This window comes from Lissotriton vulgaris, chromosome 2_1 (genome assembly GCF_964263255.1).
Source record: "Lissotriton vulgaris chromosome 2_1, aLisVul1.2, whole genome shotgun sequence".
Classification (NCBI taxonomy): domain Eukaryota; kingdom Metazoa; phylum Chordata; class Amphibia; order Caudata; family Salamandridae; genus Lissotriton; species Lissotriton vulgaris.
In genome coordinates, this window is record NC_141687.1 from 1,429,806,779 (window position 1) to 1,429,828,840 (window position 22,062).

Consider the following 22,062-nt stretch of genomic DNA (forward strand, 5'->3'; position numbering starts at 1 on the left):
CATGCCAGTCATTGCTTTATTAGGTCATTGATAGCCTCTTTAAGTCCAGGGAACCACACCTTCTTTCGCAGACGGGCTTTCATCTTTGCTACCCCTATTCATTGAGTCAGTGAAGCAGGCACCACCATGCGGTGCACACATAGCAGTATACGGTCTGGGGTGGCACTCAGTTCATCCCTGACCCTCCAGAGCTGAGACAGCCAGTTCTTGTCTGGACTGATCCACTGATTGGCGTTACCCAGGAATGTCTTCCTTGTTCCCTTTTGGAGCACTTCATCTGTGGCTGTTGCTTGGCTGATTTGGTGGACTCTTAGTGCAATCGGTCATGCTTTCTTGACTCACTCTCAGGCATTTGTCTGTCTGGAAGTGGTTGTGTGCTGGCAGGTTTCTGCTGGTTACAGGGTAGCATGAGAGGATGTCTGCTGGAATTCTTGATTCAGTTCTGTAGAGAACATTGAATTGGTACTGTTGCAGTTGTAAGGGCAAAAGCACAATCCGGGGAGATGGGTGTGGCGCAGCCCCACTAAACAGGGAGGCTAGTGTTTGATTGTCAGTGATTACCCTGAATGGCTGTCCACATAGGTATAGGTTGAAATGTCTGTAGCCCCATTTGATCACCAGGACTTCCCTCTCAGTTTGGGCATACAGTTTGGGCTGGCGTTCACTAGCCGCTCTCTTTTCTTGTTCAGGTCAAAATAAGCCATTGTAGATCCACCCAGCAGGGTTTTCTCAACATTCTCAAATGCCTCAGTCTCCTTTGGGGCCCAGGTCCATCGTGTGTCCCTCTTCATGAGTGCATGGAGCAGCTCAGGCTAGGGTTGCTAGGCTGGGGATGACCCGGCCACAGTACGTGGCCAACCTTAGAAAGCTGCATAGTTCTGTGGAGTTCTTCAGGGCTGGAGCATGTTGGATCAAGTGTGACTTTCAGTGGTCCACCTGAATGCTGTCCAAGGTGAACACGTATCCAAAGAATTTGATCTTGGTCTCGAAGATTGAACACTTTTTACAGTGGAGCGTGTGGCTGTGCTCGCTTAATCACCTCAGGGTTGCTTGTAGCAGGCAGTGGTGCTCTCCTATGGTCGTCCAGTATATGAGGATATTGTCAATTATATTCATCATGCCTGTAGGTCTGCTAGCGTCTCATAAATCATGTTCTGAAATACTTTGGCCGCCTACGAGATCCCAAAACTCAGTTGTTTGTACCGCCTTTGCCTGAGGTGTGCCAAGAAGGTGGTTATATACCGGCTGTCCTCATCTAGTTGCAGTTGATGGTAGCCTGCATTCAAGTCGCATTTGGAGAATCACTTGGTTCCATTGAGGTCAGCGATTATATCGTCCATGGTGGGAGTGATGTGCCTTACCCTTTTAATTGCCATGTTGGTGATGCGCATGTCAATGCACAGTCAGATTTTGCCTGGTTGCCTGGGCTTCTCTGCTATTACCATCGGGGACACCCATGGGGTGGGGTCTGCTACCTTCTCGACATCAAGTGACTCTAGTTTTTTCAGCTCTCGCGCAACCAGGGGTCGTAGTGCAACCAGTTTCACCTCCTTGTCTATGTGTAGCTTTGCCAGTGGTCCCTTAAGGCACCCCAATCCTTGGAACAGATTCGGGAATTGGTGTATGAAGTCATTCACTTCGATGGCATGAACAGCTTTGGTAAAGAACACTAAGCTGAGGTGTTCAGCTGTGTGGCACCCGACAAGGGTCTGTGACTCCCCTTTGACAATGTGGAATTTCACAGGCATTGCTCTGTCTCCGTTTTAAACTGACATTCATTACTCCTACCAGCGGGAGTAGTTCTTGGCCTTGCTACATGTAGATTTCAGTGATGGAGGGCGACAGGGTCGGTCTTGGCTTGAGCTGTGTATATTGTTGGTGGCTTGTGATGTTCACTGACTCACCCGTGTCAATAAGGGCCTTAACAGCGGTCACTGGAATGAGTATTTTGCATATTAGTTGTGGTATTTGTTTTTTCTTCATGTGTCCTGTAAAATATATGAGGAAGACATCCCTTCCTCAATTCAGAGCCACCTGTCTACTGGTGCCCATACCTGATGGGACTTCATGCTTCTTGGTTCGGTGTCCTAGAGCATAAGGTGTCTAATTGCCTTCAAGGGTGTTGTTCTCTCTCTGGTCTTTGGCCCACTCCAGCAGAGCCTTGCGAAGCGGTGTGCTTTTCCATAATTGGAGTACATTTTGCCACGTGCATGGCAGTTGTCTAGTGTATGCTCTTTCCTCCAACAGTTTCCGCAATGGGCATCGGGAGGGCATTCTGGTGTTTCGTGGTGACTGACCGGACTAAGTGCCACAATGGTCTGGTGTGAGCACCATTCCCATCTTGGCAGCACGTGCAGTTGAAGGGTCGTGGGACCGGGCGAGGATCAGGATGTTCTTGCAGCGGATACCTGGTTGACAAAGAATGAGGCCTTTCAGACACAGATCTGCAGCATTGGGAAAGTTGTGCACGTACTTCTTTGGGTTGATCATAATCAGTGCATGTGCTAGCAAGTTCTCATAGGTGGGCATATAAGTTGTCAATTAATTTACCCTCATGCTTGTCATAACTTGAATCGTTCAAAGTCTGGGTTGAGCTTAGGGTCAAACTTGGCATTGAGGGCCCTGATGGCTGCGTGAAAATGTTAATACGCGCCCGTCCCTAGGAGGTGTTGAGAAAGTTGATATATCTCTTCCCCTGTGCAGTGCAGCAGCAATGACCTCTTAATCGTTCCCTCGGTTTCCTGTGTCAGCCAGAAGTAGCTATTTAGGTGGCCTGTCCACGTTTTCCACCTCAGTGCAGCCGTGGATGTGTGATTAAACTCACTGAATGGTTGCAGCGCATTGGCTGAGTTGTGTGGGTGAGCTGTATTTGCTGGGGTTACTGCAGACGCAGGTGCCTGTGCATATCCACGTACTGCACTTGCATCATCCACCATATTACATAGTCAGCTTCCCCGAGTGGTGCAGGACCTGCTTGGGGATGAGTGGAAGCTGGTTGTAACTGTGGGGTTCAAGGTGGAAAGTGCTGGCTGGCACCCCCAATGCACCGTGAGGGTGCGCGGTCTCTGCAACTTTGTGCCATGTTGAAGTTGCACTCACTGCAGGCAGTGGTGAACTTTGCCCATAGTGTTGGTGAGGGAGCTCCCATGCCCCTATGGTATGCTTGAGGTTGTGCCCTTGTCATCCCTCCACGCAGGCTCTGTTACCAAGCTTCTGCTGGGACACGTGGAGAACTGAGAATGGTACCCCACTGTTTGGGGCCTGGGTCTATATACAGCAGGACGTAACTCGCTGGGTGTGCAAATGCCCAGGTGGCACTCAGGGCCTCCTGACTCAGAGTCAGGGGCTGCCACAGTCCTGCTGTGTTGCTCCATGTGTTTGCAGCTCTGCGGGTAGGTGCAAGCAGCCGTCCACATTTGCTGTGGGAGACCGTTGGTAGCCGACTTGATGGTGCTTGGTGGAGCCCTTTGTCACCAGTGTAATGTGTGACTGTGGTGCAGTAGGGCCTAATCCACTGCACACAACAAACACAGTCCCACTCTGGGTGTCTGATTCCGAGAAGAACCCAGATGGATCTCAAACCTCTTTATTTATACACCTAGTGGCCGTGCCTGGCCATGGGGTTGCGTGCACGATTACGAAGGTTGGGATTCATGGAGATCTGGCCATATGGTTCATCATAACACGAGGTGTACATATATTCTGATATTAGTGCTCTGCACTCTCTTCATCAGTAAACTCGCTATATGTGTGGCTCTACTGGAGCAGTCCCCAAAAATTTCAGAATAGAATTACGCGGATCCGAAGAGGTTTGAATACTGAATTTGATGCTTAGCCATGGTTAGTAAAACAAATGCTACAGTATGCATAAACACACCAAGCAACGCAAAAAATTACACTCATGAACGAATACACGGACCACCGATGCTAGATTGCCAGAGCCCATCCTGCCATCACAGGAGAGAAAACCATGACCAGAGAAGAAGTCTTCAGAGTGGACAACTATTGCAGGTTTCCAGCTCTACTCAACGGTGCACGGTCAATTTTTTCACACTTTGTTCATGCATGAATTTTCAGACTCCCACTCTGCACATTTCCAGAAATGTATTACAGCCGTTCCTTAATAGGATATAACCATGTGGTCGGGCACACAGTGAACACACTTGTAACAGGAAAAAAAGCGTTATCAAGTCTCCTAAATGCCACGGGCTTCGAAATCTGACCGATGCTAAGGTCCGATGCACTCTGTGTTTCTAAAAAAAATATGTTAGGACACATGAGCCTGTGCTGTGTGTTTTAGGTTTTCTTTCTCCGGAACATCTAACATACTATATGACCAATCCAGGTCTAAAAAGCTTCAGGTTTTTCACACCGGAGTAAAAAATGTTCCCTAGTTGCTGCTTAATTCCTGCCACATGTGAACAAATTCTTGCTGCACGTTATTGTTTTTAATTTTGTGCAGCACTCCAAGGCCCTGTAGACCTGGGCTGCGCTTCATAAAAACCTGTAAATAAAATGGGTAAATCATTTATATAGGTGTTTTGGCAACAAAACATCCCCTGGTAGGGCCAAGTCGAGAGGGGAAGTGTCAGTGGAATGTCCTTCAACAATCTGACCCAAGGGGGAAGGATGGATTCTTCAATATATCTAACATTTTTTACGGAAGTCGAATGCTTTTCAAATACTTCTCAACTCTAACTCAGGGTCTTCACTTTTTCTATGACTAAAACACTAAAGGCTTCTCCTGGCACCAGCACTATTCAGGGCAACTTCCTCCGGCTCCTATTGTTTTCAAGCACACTACTAAAGCCCTTTATTCGTGGATCCAACAAACTCTTCAGACGGTGTTTGTTGACGTCTTTTCAGGTTGAGCTGGGAAATTCGGCAATTTCCTCTCAACTCTAAGAATCGAGGACATAACAGCTGCCAGGCACTGGTTCGTAAATGTCCAGGTACTTTATTTCCTGCCGGCAGGTCTCACCAACTACTCCACATATGAAGCAGGATCATTTCCTCGTTCTGTGAATGGTAAGACTAGAATACCCTCTCCTGGAAGCAATCTCTATTGACCCTAGGGAAGGGAGAATGGATTTCATCTGGCAGTGAGGCTTGGACAAAGTTATTCAAAATGAGCAGTACACAACAAGGCATTATAAAACGTTAAGACTAACACCAATTTGTTAGATTTAATTGTCCAGGCCAGAGCAGCAGATATAAAATGGATTAAAACGAGTCGCCTTCTCACTTTCATCACATTACAGGTAAAGTGCATCCCTCGAAGTCTGTTACTATTTAATCACCATTCACCATAACAACCTGGGCAAGTTTGCCCAAATAAATGCCCTTCATATTGGTTGGCAATAAAGGATCTCATAGAAGGTTGAAATATGAAGTGTTTTCTTTCTCCTGCACACAAAAGTCTTACTTAACTCTGCTCTGAAAAATTAATAAAGATGCATCTATTTTGAAATCACAATGGAGAAAAAATAGTCATGCTACAGGAATAAGAGACAATTGGGATATAAAGAAAAACAAGCATTAGGTTTATATATGGCTATTCAACGACATCCGAGAAGTGGAGGACTTCCATCAAGGGAAAATGGCTTTGGTTGTGAAAGCATTGGTGGTCAGCAAGTGACTCCTTTTACAAAACTGGAAAAGTAAAATGAGATTGAATATATACGACTAGATATAAAAAATTATAAATTTTCTGCAAAGGCCAGTGAGGCAAAGATGAAAACATCTGAGAAAAATGCGTGAAGATTTATTTGTTTTTTTACAAAATATATCACATTTTGTTATGTCATCTGTCTAACCCCTTATACCAATTCCATAGTGTTAGAAATGGGGGTCTCTAGTTGGCAGAGGTATGCACAGTGTCCAAGTAGGGACCCATCCTTCTGGTCAGGATAAGGGAGATGCACACCTAGATAACCCCTGCTCACCCCGTTGGTAGCTTGGCACGAGCAGACTGTTTCCTCTCAGAGGCAATGTGTAAAGTATTTGTACATCACACACGCAGTTACCCAGTGAAAACACTACAAATGGACACCTCATCAGTTTAGAAAAATAAAGTATCTTTATCTAAACCAAACAAGACGAAAACAACAAAAATCCCACATACACAACTCACAAAGTGACTTTTTCAAGGTTTCAAGCAATTCTGCCCATAGAAATCTATGGATGCATGATTTTAACACAATTTACCGCAAATGCATCAAAATCCAAAAGGGCGAAACAGCTGCAGAGGAGGGAAACGCCAGAAAACACAGCGATGCGTCAGTTCCTGAGTCCTTGGGGAGGCGATGTAACAGTTTTGCTGCAGGCAGAAGAAGTGATGCGTCAAATCCAGACTGTAGGGGGAAGGGAGGGGTCGATTTCATGACTGTTCTGGTCTGCAGGTGCTGCATCAAAAAAATTGCCACATAGGTGTAATATGTGGAAATCTGGGATGCGCTAGAGGTCGACGGGGTGGCAGTAATAAGGCACTGCGTTGATTTCTTCAGCTGCGGTCCCACAATGCGTAGTTTCTTTTAGTTGCACAGCAGGGCATACGTCTGAGTCAGTGTGGGGGTCTCAGATTTCGGAGACCGGGGGTTTGAACTCGGCACGGGACGGTTCTTTGGCCCCTGACAGGTGCTGCATCGTTTTCTTCAGCTGCACGAGGCTGTGCATCAGATTTACTCCAGCATGGCAGTGATGCATTGGAAAATACAGCTGCAAGAAGAACGAAGCATCAGTTTTGCAGGCTTCTTTAGTTCTTTCAGCAGGATCAACCTCCAAGGGCCCAGAATTGGATTTAGCACCACAAGGCAGGTCAGAAATCCCAACAGCGGAGTTCAATGATGCTGCAGGTGAAGTCTTTTTGTCCCTGAGACTTCTGAACAGAAGGCAAGCTCTACTTCAAGCCCTTGGAGAATCTTCTTAAGCAGGATACCACAGCAAGGTAGAAGTCCTGTTCTTTCCTCTGCCCACAGGCGGAAGCAGCAACTGCAGGCACCCCAGCAAAGCAATACACAGCGAAGGGGCAGTACTGCTCTTGTCAGCTCTTCAGTTCTTCTTCTTGACAGGGGCCGCCTCTTAGTCCAGAAGTAATCTAAATTTCTGGAATTTTAGGTAGAATACTTATGCCCCCTTTTCCCTTTGAAGTCTTTGATCAGAAAGGCTCTCTTGCTTAGCAAAACCAGTTCTGTCCTCCCTGGTCCAGCCAAACTACAGGGGAAGAGACAGCGTTGTGCAGGACCGCTAAAGCCTGTTCAGGTGCTAGTGACAACTCCTACCTCCACTCTAGCCCAGGATGGCCTATCAGCATTTGCAGGGCACACCTCAGCTCCCTTTGTGTGAGTGTCTGGAGTGCATACACAAACAAGACCCTGTCAATCTAAAACGAGACATTGATTGCACAGACAGGCAGAGGCACAGGATAGGTATACAAGAAAATGCAAACTTTCCAAAAGTGCCATTTTCAAACACACAATTTAATACCAGCTTTTCTACAGAGAGCCCAAACTCCAAATCTCCAAATGTTCTCAATTAAAAGTTACACTTGTAAATTGTTACAAGGCACCTCCAATGGGAGAGCTAGTCCTTGCAATAGTGAAAAACGTAATTGGAAGTATTTCACTATCAGGACATGTAACACACCAGTGCATGTCCTACCTTTCACATACACTGCACCTTACCCACAGGGGTACCTTGGGCCAACCTTAAAGGTGACTTACATGTAGAGAAAGGGAAGGTTAGGGCCTGGCAAGTGGGAGGTCGGCATGGCAGTTTTAAATTGCACTCACAGACACTGCAAATGGCAAGACTGAGACAAGTTTAAGGGCCACTCATGTGGGTGGCACAACCAGTGCTGCAGTCCAACTAGTAACATTTTATTTACAGGCCCTGGGCACACCATGTGCACTTTACTAGGGACTAACCATTAAATCAAATATGTCAATCATGGATAACCAATCAGAATCACAATTTACACAGAGCACATATGCACCTTAGAACTGATTAGCAGTGGTACAGTGCCCAGAGTCCTAAAACCAACAAAAAAGGGGTCAATAAAATAGGAGGCAAAAAGGTATGGACAAAATGGCCAGATCCAACAGGCTGTTTGTGAATTCACTCTACACATTCAGTTGACACCTGAAGAGGGCTGTGCCTGTCCTTGCACAAAGCTGTCTCCAACACCCTGTATTGTGTCTGGAGCCACGCCAGGGAAAGGCAGGGTCATGTGCACTAGAAAGCCTTTCCTTTGACGTTTGCCTACTTCAAAGGCAGAAACAGGTATAAGTACTGGAGCTGTGACACCATACCTTTAGAACACTTCTGGACTAAGAGGACATTCTACCAAGAAGAAGAGCTGGTGAAGCTGTCAGGAGAGACTACCACTTTGATGTGTACTTTGCTGTGTTGGCCTTCTGCTTGCTCCTTCTCTCTTAGGCAGCGAAAGGACTGGACGTTCTGGCTTTCTACATCTGGCTTGCTAAGGGCTTGTGTGTGCTTGCCTCCTGTTAAGAAGTCTCAGGGCCATCAAACACTTCATCCGCAGCTCCTGAACGTCTCTGCTGGGAGCTCTGAACTGCCAAATGGTGCCAACTCCAGTTCTGGGCCCTTGGAGGTGGCTCTTGCTGCAAAGAAACAAGTAAATCCATGCATCGACCTTCAGCGCCTGTTTTTCCTAATACAGTAGCGCAGTGCAGTTGAAAAACAAACATATTACTGCAGTGTGGACAAAGAATCAATGTAGCTCCTGCCGTGTGGCTGAAATTACACTGCAGCCTGTGTCCTGAGCACCATGTCACCAACATTAATGGCACCCACTCGGACTATAACTCCAGCATTGCTGTGCGGCTGAAGAAATGGATGCATCACCTGCTTAATGGCTGGGAAATCGATGCAGTGCTTGTTCCGCCGCATCAACCGAGTACATCTAGATTTTCAGCAAATCGGCCAGGTGTGCCAAGCACTCCATCAACGTGGCCCTAAACTAAGCAACCGAGGCTGTGTGCCCAGAGATTGACGTCCAACAGTGAGCAACTGACGCATCACCTCCCAAAACAGTAAGGAACCAACGCATCATCTCCCTTAGCTGCAGAAAGGAACCAATCATTACCTTCCCTGGCAGTAAGGAACCGATGCATCACCTTCCTCTTCAGGTTCCTCACCTTCCGTGTGTCTGTTTTGGTCTTTGATTTTGACCTTTCCCAGGTACTTTCTGATTAGAGTGAAACATCTATAGTTTCCTATGGACTGAACTAGTTTGAACCTTTTAAAAATGATATCTTGATTAGTGTATATTAGATGTTTGATATTTTGGGCTTATTTCATTCAAATAAATGTTTTTTCCATAAAACCTGCGTAGTGACCTTTTGTATTGTTTTCACTTTATTACTGTGTGTATGTACAAATGCTTTATACATTACCTCTGTGATGAGCCTGACTGCTCGTGTCAAGCTACCAAGGGGGTGAGCAGGGGTTATCTTGGCTGTGTAATCCCTTTACACCGACTAGAATAAGGGTTCCTACTTTGCAGGGTGCAAGAAAATGCAAACTAGGGACCCCCATTTCTAATACTCAGTAACAGGTAGATGGTGACCCACTCCAAGCATGCACGCCCAACAAACTTCCATTCTAGTGAAGACATAGAATGCTAAACATACATTACTTAGCCCTTTCGATGCTAATGACGGAACAGTTCCGTCATGAGCATCGGTCGAGCTGTGCTCATGACGGAACCGTTCCGTCATGACCACACCCATTTGCATTGGGGATCAGCACCGGGGGGAAATCGGGGCCGCACGGATGAGGTTAAAAGGCTTACTTAAGGACAAAGATGACCAATCCCAAGAGTAAGGGAACCTCTGTTTTGCCGTGATATGCTGGTATACCATCTATTGTGTGGGGCACTAAAGAAATCAGAGGAGGTGATACCATGGAGTGTGTAGCTTTCTGCTGTCACATGAAGAACCATGCTGTGGTCAATTTTCTTGTGCTTCAAAACTGCTTATCCCAAACATTGAATTCAATGATAAAAAACAGGGATGGTTCATAACACAGAATACTTTTCAAAATTTACTCATAATGACTGTAAGAATTTAATTGGTTTAATGCATTTTCTCTTGTTTACTTAGTTTTTACCACAAGAGTTTTTTTACCCCTGCTTTGAGAAAATGGTTTCTTAAAAGTTCTTGAAAAAAATGTGTTCTGCTAAAATGGTGTGGCTGTGTTCTCCCAGTGCAGCCCTAGCTGCTTGGTACTTTGGGACTGGCGTGATTGTCAGTGACTCATCCAGGTATTGTAGAACTATAAAATATTTATACCAAGCCAATTGTAAGGTAATAGTAAAAGTGCAGAGTACCAGGGCTGCTGAATCTGGGTCAGATGGAGAACTGTGGAGCAGGATACAGGTGCCCATAATTGTCTAGTAGTTTAGAGTTGCTCTGATCCCAGGCAGAAATGCTGCAGCTCTTGTGTCTCACGTATAAATATGAATGAGTTATCAATTATGATGTTGAATACGGAGGCCTTAACTGTCATTGCATTTGTTCTTTATTGGCAGTTTGGATTGGGTAGATAGATTGAATAATCAATTACTCTGGAGTTATCTTCTTAATTGTTGATACTCATAGAATTTGGAATAGTATTTGTCTGTGCTACTTAAAGAGTACTAGTGCGATACTGAGACACATGCTGAAGTATTCCAAAAGTCTAACCGACTTTGCCCAAGATGCCCGCGAGACCCTAGGTTCAAAAGGGAACACACACAAGAACTAGGATGGGTGGGAGGAGATTTCAGGTCATTTGTCAGTGAACAGTTCTTGCCATCACCTCCTCTCCTGAAGAAGAGCCCATTCCAGAGTATCTCCCTACCTCTGTGCTGCATCTGTTAAAAGACGCAGGAAGTGCTGGAAGGATTTTCTTTAGAGGACTAGGCTGAGCTAGTTCGAGACACTTGGACTTGTAGGGCAAGGCTGCGCTCTGTAGCCTCATGACTGCACTCAATCAATCGGAATGTTCACCAGCAAGGATTTATGGAAGGAATCGGCGTCACCAGTTATTCCCCCAGAAGAGCAACTGCATCATCCCGAGTAAATCTATGCGCTACGGTGTGGGAACATCTTAGGAGTTGGATTAAGACACTCTTCCAATGGCATGGTAGTTCGTCTGTTATAAAACGTATGCTTGGCTCATTGGGAATTCAGAACCAGACTGGAGGAAGAAGGGGCAATAACTGCCTGCTTGTTGTACTGGAAGAACCCTTGGCTGCCTGCCAGAGATTCACTGAACTTGCTCTAAATATTGTTCCTGCAGGTGCTGTTTCTAATAACTAAAAAAAATGTTTTACTTCAAAAGTATTTCACACAGTTACAAGAATTTCTAGTTTGGTTCTCTTCAAGGCAAATTATTTCCATATTCCAAGGCTCTATTTAGTCCTAGAACAACAAAATATGATACTTTAAGCACACGTAGCTCTGTGGATGTGTTTATAAGCGCATTTTTGTAACATTATGGAACATAATTAGAGCACAAGTACACACAGTGCGTACAATGTACTAAGCGAACAACTAATCATGGGAATAAGCCAACAGAATGTTTTAGAATTGATTGGGCACCAGTGTATAGGGCAGAGCAGGGCAGTAAATTGTCTTGACATTGAAAATAATTGAAATGCTCGGGGGCATGTGACTGGAATAGAACTTCCTCAGTGTGCAAGTTGGAATGGTGAAAAGTAAAAAAAAAAATCAATTGCAGTCTTCAGAAAAAAGGTAATCAAGAAAAGACACATCGCAGGCCAAAACAACATAATGTACAAGCAACGTTATTAGCATATTGAAAAGGGAACGACAACAAATTATATTGTCCTGCACCACAAAGAATTTTTTAAAAAAAATAACAATATGCTTTAACTGCAACAGAAGACAAATTAAAATTGTCCTGCACCACAAAGAATTTAAAAAAATAACAATATGCTTTAACTGCAACAGAAGACAAATTAAAATTATGTCAAACAAACTATCATAGTGCGTGGACGATGGAAACACGATAACACATAAATACACAGAGAAAACCACCTGCTCATAAACAAAATAAAAACGAGACTGGGGAATGACAATATAAGTCTGCACTTTAAAACATGAAAAGACCCGCAGACATGTATGGGGAGTTCAAATGTTTTACGAAAGGGCACTCAAACTACAAAAGGTACAAGGACAGGACACAGGGAGGCAACAAGAAAGGTCCTGGATTGCTCATCCTGATCTACAGGGGAAAGCCCTGCATAAATCCCTTCTTAGAGATTATAAGAAAGCGATAATAGAAGAAAAAAGGCACTATTTCACTAACCTGACTACATCCCTAAAATCCCCCAGAGACCTTTTTAATATTATCGACACTCTCTCGGCACCCAAACCGGCTGACCCTACCATCGAAACTCAGGAACTCTGTAACAGCTTAGCGAGTTTTTTCCACGATAAGATTGCGGATATCTATAGTGTGCTCAAAATTAGAAACCAAGAGCTTAACGCTAAGGCACCAGAATCCTCTCTCTCCATCCCTGATAGAAACGAAAAGACTGATGTTTTGCTGAAACCTTCACTTACATGTTTTCCCTCTTTATCTATAGAAGATCTCAATCTTCTACTTGATACCATAAAGTCCTGCTCGCGTCTTGACCCCTGCCCGCTAAAAATTTTAAAATCTTGCAGAGGGTCGGTGCTTCCCCCGCTACTGGATGTTATGAATTTGGCGATCCAAGAGGGTATCTTTCCCTCTTCCTGGAAAACCGCTATTGTTAGGCCTCTGCTTAAAAAACCCTCCTTAGACCCTGGGATCTTGAAGAATTACCGCCCTATTTCCTTACTTCCGGCCCCAGCCAAGATTCTGGAATCTCACATAAATCAACATCTGTCCACTTATATTGAAAATTCCAACATGCTTGATAGCTCCCAGCACGGTTTTCGATCAGTTCACAGCACTGAGTCTGCCCTCACTGTTGTGACAAACAAAATTCGATCTGAGGTTGACAAGGGACATCCTTCGCTGCTTGTGTTGTTGGATCTCACAGCAGCTTTTGACACCCTGTCCCCTTCAATACTTATCTCCAGGCTCAAGGATATCGGACTAGGAGGCTCTGCCCTCAGCTTGCTCTCCTCCTTTCTCCATCACAGGGAGCAGAGAGTAAAAATGGGCAACTTCCTCTCCGATCCTCAAAAGGTGCAATGTGGGGTTCCCCAGGGCTCTTCATTGAGCCCTCTACTGTTTAACATCTATGTTACCCCACTTGCACAGGTGGTAAGATCCTTTGGCCTGGACGTGCTGTCATATGCTGATGACACACAGATCTTGGTATCCATCACCCAGCCAGTCTGTGAGATCGCCTCCAAGTTTAGAGCTTGTATGGAGGCAGTCTCCAATTGGATGACAGGTAATTTCTTAAAATTGAACGGTGAAAAAACCGAAGTTATGGTCTTCGGAGGGAGCCAAGATCTCTGGTCAAAGGACTGGTGGCCTCCATCCCTGGGAGATTGCCCGACTCCCACCCCTATTGCTAAGAACCTTGGAGTACAAATTGATCCCGCCCTTTCCTTCGACCCCCAGGTAAATAGGATAGTGTCTACTTGCTGTGGCACCATCAGAATCTTAAAGAAAATTGTCCCTTACCTGTCCTTGGCAGCCCGGAAACAAGCAACAGCTGGCCTAGTACTATCGAGGCTAGATTATTGTAATGCCCTTTATGGTGGCATCAATAAAGGCTCTATCCATCGCCTCCAAATGGTGCAAAATGCTGCAGCCAGATTGGTTCTAAGCCTCCCTAGGAGGACATCTGCAACAATGGCCAGAAGGGACCTTCACTGGCTTCCGATTCCATCTAGGATCTCTTTCAAAATTCTCTGTCTGGCCCATGGTGCTATCCATGGCTCAGGATCTGAAAGCATTAGATCTCTTCTGTGTGCCTACACCCCCACTAGAACGCTCCGTTCATCTTCAAAGAATAGGCTGGTAGTCCCTAGGTTTGCTAAGGTTAGATGGGGAGGTAGAGCCTTTTCCACCTTGGCTCCCAAACTGTGGAACTCCCTTCCCCTTGAGCTCACCAGTCAATCCTCCTTGACAATTTTCAAAAAGCTTCACAAAACCTGGCTTTTCTCTCAAGCATATTAGATTCTTGCTCTCCTAACGGCCTTTGGTCTACCTATCTGGAGTCTGGACTTTCTATGTCTGTTCGTATTGCGCCTTGATGCCCCTTGGGGCTAAGTTTTGCGCGGTATAAAAAAAAAAGGGAGTTGTTTAGCTAGTTGGTCATATCAGATTTGGAGAAGGACTGAAGTGTTTAGAGTCATCAGATGTACGTTGAAACTTTACATAAGGTGCAGGAGCTGTAACAGAGACTAAAGTTAAGGTCCTGTTATTATTCACGCCTAACTGATCATATGTTGACCTCTGTGAACTACAGTAAAAACTTCCTTTCATGTCCTTGCAAAATCGAATAACATTTTAGTGTAGTCTGCCTTTTTGCAAGATGGTTATATTTTGTAGGTCCTTCGTTTTTTCTTTCAATGTATTTCCGATACTGTGATTTTTGCTTCATCTGCCCATGCACTGTTTGGCTAAAATCTTACTTTTAGTTATTAGAAAAACATTTACAGTACCTTTAAAACGGGCAATGTATTCTACAACTTGCATGAATCGGCAGAGCTTTATTTGACCCATTTCTAGCATCTGCAGTGCAACAGGAATTTTATGTTTTTTTTAACTGATGATTAATGATACATATGTGATTGTACTTTTAAGATCATATTTTTATAATAAAAGATAGTTTACATTGATTTTTTTACTCGTTCTCATTCCAATTTGTCACCATAAATATGGATTTTTCACAATTTTTGATAGACCTGTTAGAGTCATGTCATTCACCAACATGTCATTAAGAGCTTGCAACCAGTACTTGAATGTCAATTACAACTGCTACTTGGATTACGCAATCGGTAGGCCAGAGTCTATTTCCAACAGCACCTCTTTAAAAAAAAAACTATAAGTGCCAGGTTAACCTTCAATCAATCGGAAAAGCATCTACACAAAACAACAGGAAGCACCAATGCTTTGTAAGGAGACGGATTTAATTTGATCAAAACGGAGGATAGCTAAATATAGGTGAAATACCTAAAACATCTGTACAAATGATTGGCTTAAGTAGGATATGATTTTTTTAACAATTCTAGTCTAAGAAACTTTACATTATTTCCTCACGAAGTATAGAGTATAAAGAGAGTGGACATGCATTATCTGTTAGTTTTTAATTAGATACCAAATTATGAGATTAACTATATAAGAACTGCTTAAATGGTCTAATTGAAACGGTATACACCTGGTACAACACATTTGTTACAACGCACTACTGTTACAACGCGACTTTTACAACGCATACCATTACAACGCATTGCGCTGTGGGGCGCTCTAGGATAGGGAATAAGTATAATTTACTATCCAACACCTTCCCTAGGGTCCACGGGGACTGGAGTTAGAATAGTAAATTATACTTACCACTATCCAGCACCTCAAAGCGCTATGCGTTGTAATGTGGTATGCGTTGTAATGGTCGCGTTGTAACACTAGGTAGTTGTAATGGTATGCGTTGTAACATGGTACATCCAATTGAAACGGATTTGAACTCTAAATAAGGCAATGAGCATTACAACTATAAATTATCTATACAGTAATTCAATTAATTACATTACATACATTAAAAGTTGTTTGTCAATATGACCGCTACAAATGACAGGATTAAACTATAAGGCACTTCGTTGATATGGACTCTTTGCTATCTCCTACAAATCAATTTTGTTTTGTTTTACTATATTGAAATCAAAATCTGTACAGGACAAAGGATGTGACAATTACTAGTATACATAATGAGCTGTAATATTACATTGTGATATATAGGATATTTTATCATTCAATTTGAAGGAATGAAATTTCAAAATGGACATTTTAAATTGAATTATCAAACTCTCATAGGTATACAGTCAGTAGAGAGGCCCAGAAAACCAAGGTTTTGCAATGTCCAGGGAGTCTTGGTGCATATTTGCAATTCAGCTATCCAACGTGATCTGAGTTTACCATACTGAGAATCCCTGAAATAAAGCAGAGCCACAATCTCCTGTCAACTGAACCACTACAAAGAATACCCACTCGAGTTTCCCATTCAGAACAAGTTTGTTCTTAAAAGAGAAATCTACTTTTTATGGCATTCAAAGAATTAATAAGTATGGCTTAGATCTAGTTTACTAAATGGGAATTCGGCCTATTTGGCGTGCATTGGTAGTGATGCAATTTAAAAGCATGTTTTCACTTTTTAGATTTCCTGTAACTTCATTGGGTAGAACAGTTTTCTTATAAAACGTCTGTAATGACTATCCAAACAATGTACATAATATTATAACAAGAGTTCTGGGGTCCAATAGGCACCCTGGGATGCACAGTCCGAGAGTGTTCTTGTGTGGATGTAGAAAAGCAGGTTTGTCTGCACAACACCGCTGTTATACCAGAGAGACCTCCTGTAACAGACATCTGTTCTGCAAACATGCTATCAGCCTGTTAGGTCATTATGGTCATACAGGCGGTAGGACCAATGGAATTAGCTGCTACTTGGTATGGGGCTATACTGTGGGTCTACAGATGCCCCTGAAGTACATAAATTGAGAATCGCTTTTTGTGATAGCTGATGTGCCGGTGCGCGTGCACACCGATAGAAGCATTAAGACTAGAACTAGGTATGTCTAGTGCTGCGCTGGCGGCTTAACCAAAACATATACTTTATGGGCATAGAATATGGAACAATTATACAGTCCAAATCTATTTAAAATGTAAAAAACTCGTCTGAGTACCCTATCACTGAAGACCTCAACAGAACTCAATTGCTGGACCACAAATAAAAATAGGAATATTCCAAGTCTAATGACTAAATCCAGTTTTAATAACAATGAAAAAATCGTACAAACAAAATGTCTAACAAGTTTTTTTAAGATAGCCATTAAAGGGAAGCTGGTGTATTCGCATCCTGAAATCAAATCCTCTAGAGCCTTTAAACCAGCTGGTACCTGATCTAAAGAGGAGCCAATATACAAGATGTATATAGGACGCCTTACCAGTTTTAACTTTTGTTAAAACATGGTCCTCCTCTGAGGCTAGTTCAGAACACTGCAACTGTCAAAGCACTTTATGTTGCTCAGTTCAAAGTCGAAGATACTCCGGAAGCAGTTTCTCCGACCCCTCTTTTGGCCGTTAAACAAAAGAGAACGTAGAGCGGCTCTAGATTTGCGTATGAGAAGAGACTTACAAAATATATTCTTTCCGTGTGTAGTTTACATTTTGTCTGCATGGAAATTAACAAGCGAGGCCTTCACTACTCATGCTGACCAAAATGATAAAATTAGTTTTAAATGAAGTGTGCAATTGAATGAATTGTTTTTATAATAATGTCTTTTTAACTTTTGTTTGTCTTATTATCCAAACCAAAATACATTAATTAATTAATATCTACAATAGAAACGAACAGCTTAGAAGCTATTCTGTGAAGTACAACAGGTAGAAGATTTTTGTGACAAATCACATGAGCAGATTTTGGGTCTAGCAACTTTTAACCATCCAACAGAATCCCTCACCAAGGAACACTCATGGAAAATAGACATTTCAATCCCTCAGCATAGTTCCTTAACCGAAACGCGTGGTTGACCAGAGGTAGCACCTGAAAAGCAGGATTAAAGCACCTGGGCCACAAAGCACTAACCCCCATAAAATAAAAGAAAGTTAGAGAAAGTCACGGAGAGACTCCACACATATCTTCACTCACAAACATATTTAAACTAAAGGGCAAGGCACAACTTCTCACTGCTCGTGGTTAACCTTAATTATATCCTTGTGTACTGTCAAACAAGGGGGGGTAACTGATGCACTACACTGTCTGGAAACCTTTCCAAGTCAGGTGCAACCAATTATGCTGCTTATAATACGTTAAAACATCAGTTGGTACCACAGGCATAACAAAAGTTTAAGGGCCCCCCTGCAATGTACACGGAGGGGCCCTCACTCCGGATTTAATACGGAGCGATCAGGCCTACCTACTGAGCTGAGGGGCCCCCTGCAGCTTGCGGGCCGCCACCCCCACATCACAGGGGATGCGGGGGCCTGTGTTAAGTCCCTGATTGGTACTAAATTTCCTTTATTCTGCATGTCTTGCGACCAGTGTGCATGTCTTTCTAAATCTGACAGCATCTCATGCGCGCTCTGAACGAGGTCCTTACAGGGCAGGACCAGGAACAGCAACCAGCCCTGGCAGGTTGCTTCTCCACCGGCCCTGGAAACGGAAGGTGAGGGTGTTGTTAGCCGCTGAGCACTCCCGCTTTTCTTACAGAGGGACGATTTTGCAGTACCCTGTAAGAAAAGCGGTCCCCTGCAGCCATAAAACCAGCCCCCACCTCTCCGGCCCACCAGGGAAATGCACGGTGCCCACTACGGCTAGTTCGGCCCTGGGTCCTTACTAAAGACTTTTATTCTCTTAAAACCGAGTCTTACAAAACTGACCCAATGACTCCCTCTCTTCAAAGTGTCGACAAATATAAACTGGCTTAAGTATTATTTTGCAAGAAGCAGATGCTTATAGAAGAATCAAGAAACATATTTCCACTATCATAAGCGCAATGCCTCATTCTTTTAACATGGAAGAAAATAGTCAAATTCTGCCTTAAAACATCAAAATTTGCTCTAAAACATCAGGGAAATGTATCTTTCTGGGTCAAACCCACACATGGATTGTCAAACCTGTATTAACATCACAGAGAATGGATTATGAGAATATACAGCACTTTAATTTCCACATATAGATATGTCAAAGTTCGACTCCATGGAACCTACAGCGGGCCATATCCTACATTTGCTGATCATCATCGTCCGATCACTTTCTTTGTTTTCTGTATTGGCTTGGGACGTGGAACTGTACTGATTCATGGACATGGAGAATTGTTGTCAAGTTCAATTAAATGTTGTGACTATTTTTTGCTTTTGGTGACTGTGGTGGTCCCAGAGGTGAAGACAGCTTTCTTAGTGGCAGGATTTTAGAGCCTACAGTGTTCTTGGCTATGCCCCATGAGCCTTGCCTTTCATTGGGAATACAGCAGTGAGGACTGGAAGCACATTGCAGCATAACCTCAGAACAACCTTCTGCATAAATATGCAAAACATTCCTATTAAATCTCAAAGATCCATTGAGCCCAATATGGGCCATCAAATCATCAGGAAAACCTGCATATCAAAGAAGTTATCTACAGTCGTCCATGATTATGTCCTGCCTACCATGACAGGCCATGTTTACCTTGATGTGGAATTCTAGGTTTTCATCCATGGAATAGATGTGATCAAAGATGTCATGTGCGATTCTTGGAATGATTCCCATTAGCTGGTGGTTATGCAGCTTCCCCTGAGGAGAGAGAGGGACAAATGGACAATTTTTAAAGAGGCAATGTATATTCCAATGCAAAGAAGACCCTGATAATAAACAGCCATACAGTGTTCTCTTGTCTTCAAATCAACCTACCATAAAAGCAAAAGCAAACAGAGTGAACGCATTACTAGTCATTGACATCTTCATACAGACAGTTACTTTTAAAGCGAAGCTTCCAAGGGCGAGGATTTAGGTTTGGACAATATGTAAAATTATATATTGCAGTTTTGCAAATGGAACCAGAAGTTCTGGTGTTTTGTTTAGTAACCCTGTTAAAGCTCGGTGATCCCATTTGTTGTATTGTTTTGTAGCGGTTTTTAAAAAAAGTATTCATTTTTTATTCACATTTTTACTTCACATTTTTCATTTTGTTTAGTAAGCCTGTTAAAGCTGATCACATTTGTTTTTATTGTTTTGTAGCGGTTTTGAACATTTTTATTAATTTAGTATTCACCTTTTTATTTTACAATGTTACTCTTTTTTTACTGGTCTACTGTCATAGCGTATTACATTGTTAGGAAAAGTGATATGTGACATTTTATGACTGATTACCTTTGTAAAATTGCGGAGATCGACACATGTAAGTGTCCTCAAATCTGCAACAATAGGTCTCAGCACCTAGTTTCCCAGCTCTAAATCTTAAATTTATTTAAAATTCTGCATTTGCGACCTTTTTCAAGGATGGGAATTGAAAAAACAGCATCAGAGTCTCCAAGCAACAGGGAAATGCTGGTTCATTTTCGTATTTTATTTTTATTTTGACAAATGAATGTCTTTTTTTTAACCGAATATGATGGACCATTTACAATGGCGAAAATAACGAATGAGCTGCTGAACTATGAATGTTTCATTGTTGCCATGGGAACACTCTGGCAATTCGTAAAAAGAAAAGCATTTGTTCATATAAAAGTAAAATATGAATCTCTCACTAATGGAATTATATTTAGTCTGATCAAACACTGCATCTAAACATGACCGTGTTCGACTGCCATTTTGGAATGTGCCCCTTTTATCACTCCGTCGAACACCAGCGCCTACCTACATTTAATTTACATGGATTACACAGAAAAACCTCATACTCGAAGTTTTCCAAATGTACTTTTATTGCTTATGTAAAACATGCTCCACAAGTGCAGAATATATATGATACTAGATCGAATATCTTATGCCTTAATTTCCTTACAAACTCCGGTAATATATTTGTGGTGTTCCAGGAGTGCTTGAGATAACATATCGCATTAGGCACCAGTAGCAGGCTATTATAATCCAGCAGTGAGGCGAAATGCGATTGCCTCCCGTTGATAAGCAGACTGGCAGGGGATCAGAGGAGCTCGGGACATCAGATCATCGAACCAAGGCACTCACTCCTATGTGCACTGGGCCAAGTGTGCATAAGGCTCTGTGCTCAGTCTGTGGCAATGGTTGCTGGTGACATCTGAAATTGGTGGAACAGAAATTCCTGCCCCATTGTGTGGGCGAGTAAATCAAGTAGGACCGACCTTTAAACAAGAATTGGAAAAAGTCAATAGGTCTGGCATTTGCCACCAGCCTGATCAATGCTGGTTTTGTCATAATCTTTGCAAATATTATTGTAGGGGATGCTGCCAGGCATTCATCAATTTAAAAAGATAAATTAACACTCACGGAAACTACTTTTTGTGAGGATGTGCTCCTAGTGAAAGGGCAGGATGCTGTAACTGACAATGAAGGTAGTCAATGGATAACGGAGCAATGGATAAAGATGGCTGGCTGAAAGCCCCTTTAAGTAAGTATGATATACATATATTTTTTTTAAATCAAACGATCTTGGCTAACAGCATGCCTAAACATATGGACAAATAGTGCATTTTACAACATAATTTCATCATAAATTGGCTAGCAATGCCATTGTTTCAATACTTGGTGTGCCATGCAAGCCAATCCTGTTCAAGAGTTTTTGGGTTTCACGCACAACAAAACTTGAGGAAAATAGTATATTTTCCAGCAGATTTTGCCCAAAAGTTGCTTTAAAAAGCCATCGGTTACACATTCAATTAAAAATGTGGTGTATTATTTTGTCAATATGCGTGTAGCATCTTTCTTCATTTCTACTGCAATTCAAAATCCCATTCCATATTACTTAGATGACACTGATTGTACAGGCACAGATATTTAATCTACAGCTCACCTCAAGACACCTTTTAGTTCGGACAAAATGCGTATTATGTGGCTTACATTTATAGGCTTAGATCTCAGAGAGCAACAGTGATAATGACATAAAACGGCTCATCAGTATAGTTAAATGTTTCTATGCAAGTAATAAAATAAGGGTCACATCAGCAAGTACCCAGTGGCACCAAATAAATATATCAGTCGTATGTCCCACTCAGTCAAGATACACTATCACTCAAATATCCGCTCAAGTATATTTTAGAAATGTCATTATTTATGCTGGGGGTTGCAGGTAGTCAGTATTTTTTAACATTTTGGGAATCAGGACTTACTTTTCAGCATTTGACTTTGACCGAGAGGAAGAGAGAGAATAAGTCAGAAAGAAGAAGGAATAAAATATGGGGGAATAGTGGCAAATTGAG

General features: G+C 42.8%; 1 protein-coding gene across 1 annotated transcript in view; it reads right to left on the minus strand.

Moving 5' to 3' along the window:
- KIF5C (kinesin family member 5C) overlaps nucleotides 1-22,062 on the minus strand; it is a 548,720-nt gene that overhangs the window by 309,135 nt on the left and 217,523 nt on the right. Inside the window, exon 4 of the mRNA XM_086957253.1 lies at nucleotides 19,361-19,465. Coding sequence (XP_086813379.1) covers nucleotides 19,361-19,465 — 105 coding nt within the window. The remainder of the gene's footprint in view (nucleotides 1-19,360; nucleotides 19,466-22,062) is intronic.